Source organism: Barbus barbus (genome assembly GCF_936440315.1).
Source record: "Barbus barbus genome assembly, chromosome: 46".
Lineage (NCBI taxonomy): Eukaryota > Metazoa > Chordata > Actinopteri > Cypriniformes > Cyprinidae > Barbus > Barbus barbus.
In genome coordinates, this window is record NC_136724.1 from 9649522 (window position 1) to 9656765 (window position 7244).

General features: G+C 39.2%; 1 protein-coding gene across 2 annotated transcripts; it reads right to left on the bottom strand.

The window, feature by feature from the left end:
- Nucleotides 1-350: 350 nt before the first annotated feature.
- On the bottom strand, nt 351-2948 carry LOC306864596 (transcriptional regulator Myc). 2 transcript variants are annotated; one of them, XM_079408707.1, is made up of 3 exons: nt 2717-2948; nt 1766-2391; nt 351-1371 (listed from the first exon to the last, which is right to left on the bottom strand). In XM_079408707.1, exons 2-3 carry the CDS (start codon nt 2382-2384, stop codon nt 776-778), a joined length of 1215 nt encoding a protein of 404 aa, XP_079264833.1. In that variant the 5' UTR covers nt 2385-2391; nt 2717-2948; the 3' UTR covers nt 351-775. The 2 variants fall into 2 exon arrangements, with proteins under 2 accessions (XP_079264833.1, XP_079264834.1); XM_079408708.1 differs by having other exon boundaries at nt 357-1368; nt 2717-2927.
- Between the last annotated feature and the right edge of the window lie 4296 nt (nt 2949-7244).

Genomic DNA, 7244 nt, shown 5'->3' on the forward strand with positions numbered 1-7244 from the left:
CCGAATATTCCTCAAACTTCTTCCAAAAGTGTCTAATCTATAGGTGTGTCCCAAACTGCGTACTTATGCACTATTCTATGATGTTTTGTAGTATAAATAGTGCGAGTAGGGTGTTCACACTAAAAATTCCCAAAATAAAAAGTGCACTTTAAATACCAGAAAAAATGAAGTGTGGAGTGTTGAACATTTCATGCACTCAACTGTCGCAGATTTAATTACGTCGCGAAGGGGGTGGGGCTACATAGTGCATAAGTACATAGTGTATAAGTGCATAGTGTACGGTGTGTCATTTGGGACGCAGCTTATATGTATGAGGAGTTCAGTGCAAAGAGACCAAGAGAGACCAGAGTCAAGTTCAGAAAGAAATTCATTTGTGATTATGTGAAAACATAAAAAAAAAAAACATATAGTAAAACAGAATATGGTTTATGAGAACATGTAGCTGATACAGATCCAAAAATACCTTTCATAGGAAATATTAATTCATTATATACAAAAACATACAAAAAAAAATTTTACTTTAGGGTTGTGCAGCCCTATTTTTTCTCATTTTATTAATAAAAATAAATGACTTAAATACAAATTATTTTTACCACCTTAAATTTTAAACTGTCGCAGTTTGAAACATGAAAAGAACTTACAATATTCAAAAGAAAAAAATGCATTGGACATGCAACATGAACTATACACAGCAACAGTTTAACTTGCATAAAAAAGCAGGGGGAGGGAGTTTCTTAAAAAGTCTTTTCACTTTGACTCTTGTGACACAGGTCCATTAATGTGAACTCCGCAGCTGCTGCAGCCTGTGTTTTAACTGTTCGCTCTTTCGCCTCAGCTGTTCTTTGATGGACAGCAACCTTTGCTCATCTAACTGCATGCTGTTGATGCACTCTGACGCCTTCTTTAGAATAACAACTTTAGCGGCTTTCTCGTTATTTGCAACCTCAGGGATCTCATCCCGTAGTGCGAAAAAGCTGAGTTTGAGTTCATTTCTACGTTGGCGCTCCAGCACATTGTGAGTCCTGCGTTTGTCATTGTCCTCAGAATCCGATGTCCGGGGACTCGTGCACTTGCGTTGCTTCCCATGCCTGTTGCTGCTGCTGCTGTTGCTGCTGCTGGCCTCCAGTCGTAGCCTCTTGACAGCCGGCTGGTCATGCCGTGTGGAGGGATGGGCGGCGTAATTGTGCTGGTGGGTGGAGACATGACAGCGCTTCAAGACCAGGGGACTGGGGTACCTCGAGTCCGACACCTCTGCCTCGTTCCTTTTCTGACGCTTTTCCACAGTCACCACATCAATTTCTTCCTCTTCTTCTTCCTCCTCTTCTTCTTCTTCCTCCTCCTCCTCTTCTTCTTCTTCTTCTTCTTCATCTTCTACAATTGAATTACAAAAAGAAAATTAATAACAAACAAAACATCAAATCATTTAGAAACCTCATACTACAGTGCAATGGTAATTTAATGGAATTTGGTTTTCTACAAAGTGTGAGGTGGGGGGTGGGGGAATCTCTGCATTCCAGTCCCCACCCACTTTCCTCATCAGCTGATATTTGAACATTGCAGTCTTTCCTACAGATGTGACTCGGGTCTAGCAGAGGGGAGGTGGAGGCATCTTAAGCAACTACCATTTTCATTGCATCAAGGGTATGAGGATAAAGTCACCGGTGGCATGTAAAGGTCACTTAAAAAATGCAAGCATCTGCGCATGCAGTAACCAGCTAAATCAAGAATCTCCATGTCATAAATGACTAAATAATGCATAACATACCAGAATCGCTGCCACTGCTGCTGGAGCTGTTAGGTGGAGTGTCCAGAACAAGCATTGGTTCCGATGGAGCAACCTTGCAGCATTTGCTGGACTCCGTGAGGGGATACGGAAAGACCACAGAGGGGTCGATGCATTCTGATGCAGAGGTGCTCAGATCCTGCAAATAACTTGCATTGAGTCGATTTGAGCCGCTGTCAGACATCAGTTCCTTCCTAGCAGCGTGCAGAGACGCCAGTCTCTCAGAAACCACTTTCTCCAACTTGGCAGCGGCGGAAAAGCCGCTCCACATGCAGTCCTGAATGATGATGGACTTGATGAAGGACTGGGAGTAGTCCGCGTCGCAGATGAAGCTCTGGTTGACCACGTCGTCTCCCAGGAACTCGCTGACCATCTCCAGCTGTTCGGCGGTGGAGAGCGACTGTCTCCGGCTGGGAGAGAGGGGCGGAGTGGGCAGCAGCTCGAATTTCTTCCAAATGTCCTCGCTGGGAGCTGGAGGTTGAGTCTGTCCTTGCTGATGGTGATAGAAATCCTCATCGTCGTTGTCGAAGTAGAAATAGGGCTGGATGGAGTCGTAGTCGTAATCGTAGTTTTTATATGCCAAACTCGCACTCACCGGCATTTTGACACTTGTGAAAAAAATACAAACTGGAATTACTATAGTGCACATGCACATAACAACAAAACGCTTTACCTGATGCATATATTTAGACTTTGCATAACATGCATGGGGTGGGAAAACTAGCTAAATAATGGAACTAAATGACAGCATGTGTAAAAACGGCACGATTAAACCCTCTATCAAAACATTTCAAATCAGTCCTGCTTCTGGTGAAATCTTTGTGCGTGCAACATTCAAACTCCCATTAAAAATATAAAGATAATTGCAATCATAGCACGCAAGTTGCACTTTAAGTCTAAAATAAGCATGCGACATCAAATGCCGGATCTTACCGTGTGTTTAACAAATGCAGTTTCACAATGATTTCTTTCGAGACGCGATGCAATGAAAAGAGAACAAAAAATCAGGAGCAAAAAGTAAAATCCAACAGTTTACTCCGGTCTCTTGCAGCATAAGTGGAATCAGAGTCCTGGTCAAATGGAAAGTGATGGCAAATGTAATCAACGCTGCGCTCTTATGCTCCTCTCAGATGCTGGACAGACTGATAGCTAGTGCGACAGAGGCAGGATGAATAAATTCTGTAGTCCCGCGAGCACCGGCACTAATGTATAACTGCGCCAAACAACGTTTCCCGCCAAACAAAAACACGGTTGTTTGCGGATTAAATCCCTCCGCTAGGCTCACACATCAGAAATAAAAACACAGCGACGCCTTGGAAACCATTACTAGTCTTTATTGACGTAGAAGACATGTTTAATTTATTTCTGAATTATTGGACTATTTTCTCGCGGAAGCAAGCGGCGATTTGACGTCATTGGAGTGACAGCTCACTTTTTTTCTTTTTTTTTAATGATGTGTTTTTAAGTTAACAAGGATGCAGCAAAATCATATCATTTCTTATAAATTTCTGTCTTATTCTGTTAAAAATAAAAACATAAAGAGAAGCTAAATGAGTTGAAAGAAAACACCTTTTTGTTATTTTAAATAGAAATAAAACAAGTAGTGACAGCATGGGTTGTTGTAGAAACCATGCTTTTAGAAACCAACAAGTTTATAAGAATACAGCTATGGATAATTTTGTTGCAACAAAACAATAAAGTAATGTAACCATCATCAACTTCAGCATGTAAGTCATCCAGAGCTGTGTTTCTGAACCAGGATCCACTATGAGGCCTCAGTATACATCCTAGGACCTAGGATGTTGCAAAATGACTTCAATTATGAGGTTATAGGCTATTTTAACGATGCATGCTATAATCCAGTATTGGCATAGACAATGTGTGTCCTTCTAGACAAAACTTTCAAAACCAATGCATTAGATAACAGTATTTGAGTGAAATTTGTTTTGAAAAAAATGTCATTACTGAAATAAACTCAGTAATAGGAAACTGCTGGGTTTATCAATTATGAAGTTAAATAATACAAAGAATAAAAAAGGAAATTTAAGACTGGTGATGTCTAGGGTTTGTACATTCAAGCTGATTTATACATGGTGCAACTAGTCCTTAAAAAGTGCTTTCAGAAACCATTAGGCCTAAGTCACATGATCATTTAGGAAAAACAGATGGTTTCACTTCTAACATCACAGTAATTAAATATAATATAAAAGTTATAGTTTGGTATTGTGTTGTATCCAAAGATCTGTGAATAGAATTAACAGAAGGCTATTGCACCCAAGTAATGATCAGACTGCAGAAGGGGCTTTAAGATTTCAAGGTCCCCACAATTATACATACATTGGTATGTGGCGCCCTCTTCTGAAACTACTATAATGGTCAACTCACTTCTTACTGAAAATAATACATTTCAGTAAAATATAATTACAATTTGTTATACAAAATAAATAAATGAATGAATAAAAAGCCAACTTTATGTATATAGTGCTTTATACAATTGTGTCAATGCAGCTTTACATTGTTAAACAGGAAAATAATACTTTTATTTAGCAAGGATGCTTTAAATTGATCAAAAGTGATGATAAGAAGATGATAATGTTACAAAAGATTTCTATTTCATAAATGCTGTTCTCCTGAACTTCCTATTCATCAAAGAAACCTGAAAAAATTCTACTCAGCTAATAATAATAATAATACATATAGCTGCAAGCAGCGATTATTGGGGTTCAAGCACTTAAAGTGGTCTTGGCTGACAGTTAAACATATCCAAAATGGAGAATAGGCTCACAGGCACACAACATACACACACTGACATTAAGTGATTTAACTAGTATATTAATAATCTGTAAGCATATTCACACACACACACACACACCCATACACAGATATTTTGTCGCAGAGATATATATTTGAAATAAATGATAAGGGGAAAGGGAAGTGGTGTGTGGCCAAGTATGGTGACCCATACTCAGAATTTGTGCTCTGCATTTAACCCATCCAAGTGTACACACAGTAGTGAACATACACCCGGAGCAGTGGGCAGCCAATGCTGCGGCCCCCGGGGAGCAGTTGGGGGTTCGGTGCCTTGCTCAAGGGTCTCACCTCAGTCGTGGTGTTGAGGGTGGAGAGCGTGTTGGTTATTCATTCCCCCAACTATCCCTGCCGGACCTGAGACTCGAACCCACAAGTCCAACTTGTATAATATTCTATATCCCGCGATCCGAAAGAGGATAAGAGGTACGGAGGATGGATCAGTTTTTATAGGGAAAGACTGCCTAGTTAAATGTTTGGCAGCGGCTATTTGCACTAAGTGTAAATAGCGATAGACGCTATTTACACTAAGTGCAAATAGCATATTTTTTTTGTGACAGATGCTATTCACACTAAGTGCAAATAGCTATAGATTCTATTTACACTATGTTAAAATAGCAAGATTTTCTGCTATTTATACTACTTATTGCAAATAGTGGCAATTATTTGCACCTCAGTATTGTAGTACATTATAAAACAGTACGCAATAACGTACTGAGTGTAAATTATAATTTTATTTCAAATCTTTTAAATGGATGCCACCTTATTGGGACAATAAAGCCCTCCCTACACCTACCCTAACCCTACCCGATACTTTATTTTCAACTTTTTGATTCTTTCCTTAATTTTTATTGAAAATAAATGCCTTTCTGATGCGATATGAGATTTGAAAAGGGAGAAAAAAATGTTTGGCAAAAGGTGGGCTCTAACTCGGGTCGCTCGCGTCAAAATGCATGCGCCTTACCATCTACGCCACTGAAACTGATGTTGAACTAGCTTCTTTTTTTAATCTTGAATAATCCAATCACACGTTAGTGTAAATAGCCTTTGCCAACAAGATGGGCTATTTGCACTTAGTGTAAATAGACACTCCGTAAATGTTTAGCCATGTCACTCCTGATTTTTGAACTAATCAATCATGTTAACAACTTTACAGCACTTGTTGTGAATTTCACTGACACTGTAGTAGGGTCGCTTTGTGAAAACATCTAAATGGTTAATTATAGATCTAGTAAGACAGAAACTCACCTGTTCCCCACTCATATTGGTCTGAAAAGATAAAGAGGTGTTTCAGGTCTCGGGAGGCTAGCGTAAATTGACCAACAGCGCCATCTTCTGTTTTGGAAAAGAAAGTTGCTCAATTGCACATGTGAGAAAATCAGCCTGTCGCATTTGTGAGAAAATCAAGCCAAGTTTCCTCATAAAAAGGCAAATGAGTCTCACAGTTGTAACACACAATACATATATTTGTCCATACCTCTGCATTTTCTCTCAAAGAGTTTTGTATTTGAAAATCACTTTGCGTTTGTTTGAAAGTCGAGTTTTTCTTTGCAAAGCAGATTGTGTTTATTTGCAAAACACTGGATTTGTTTGATAAATATTGGCACAAAAATCGCTCCATACAAAATTGCTCATTATGAGGAGATCTATCAAATGATATGCATATTGTGTGGATACGTTAAACGTCACGTGATTAAAGAGCCAAAAAATCTCGTTAGCGCCAACTAGTGGCCGATGTCTTTCAAAATTCTTACAGACCTTCGAACATGCCTACCAAGTTTCATTCTGATCGACCTCCGTTGACCTTCTCTAATAGGTGCTCAAACTTCATTGGCCGAATGGCGGCTATGTTTTTTGAGACATATGTCAATGTCCTCATACACCCCCTTATGGCACATTGGACAAAGACACTGCAGACCAATTTTCAAGTCGATCGGACTAATGCTTGCATAGTTATAGCTGTTTTTATGTTTTTTTAAGTCTTATATTGGTGGCCAAGTGGTAGAGCTGCGCTTTTTGTATTATTTGGCCAAAGATTGAGCTCATACATATGTGTACCAAGTTTGGTGAAGATATCTCATTTCGTCCACGAGTTATAGCCTTTTTCGTAAAATTGGCCCTCCATTTCCGAACGTTTTGGCGCCCCATTGCGAGTCGAAAATTCGACTTTTTTTCGATAATTATTGATATTCACTGTCCAGAGAATATTTCTGCAGTGGTGTGGTTCCGATCAGGCAAAAAACCTAGGACTAGTTCGCAAAAGTAGGTTTTGGACCTCGTAGGGCAAATCTAATTTTTAGGCTTTTGTCCACCTTGACCCAAGGATTCCAATAAAAATTTAAATTTTTTGAATCTACGACAAGTGGTTTAGGAGTTATGAGTACTTTTGCATTTTTGATCACTATAACTCCCCCTATTGGCCGATTGGGCTGAGACTTTGATAGGTTCTCCCCAAATTGAGATCTATCTTTTGTTTCTACTAAGTTTCAAGTGTCTGGGCCTTACGGTTTGGTCTGCACGATCAGTTTTACGGTGGAAAAATAATAATAAAAATCCTTACAATTACAATAGGGTTTCAGCGCTATGTGCTTGAGCTCCTAATAATAATAATAAATGTGTTTAGCAGCAAATGAGAATATTACAATGATTTCTG

Bases quoted from the DNA above. Each gene is read 5' to 3' on its own strand.
- LOC306864596 (XM_079408707.1), bottom strand. From the start codon at position 2,384: ATGCCGGTGAGTGCGAGTTTGGCATATAAAAACTACGATTACGACTAC. The intron at 1,372-1,765 runs GTATGTTATGCA...ATTCAATTGTAG, and splicing joins CAGCAGTGGCAGCGATTCTG to AAGATGAAGAAGAAGAAGAA.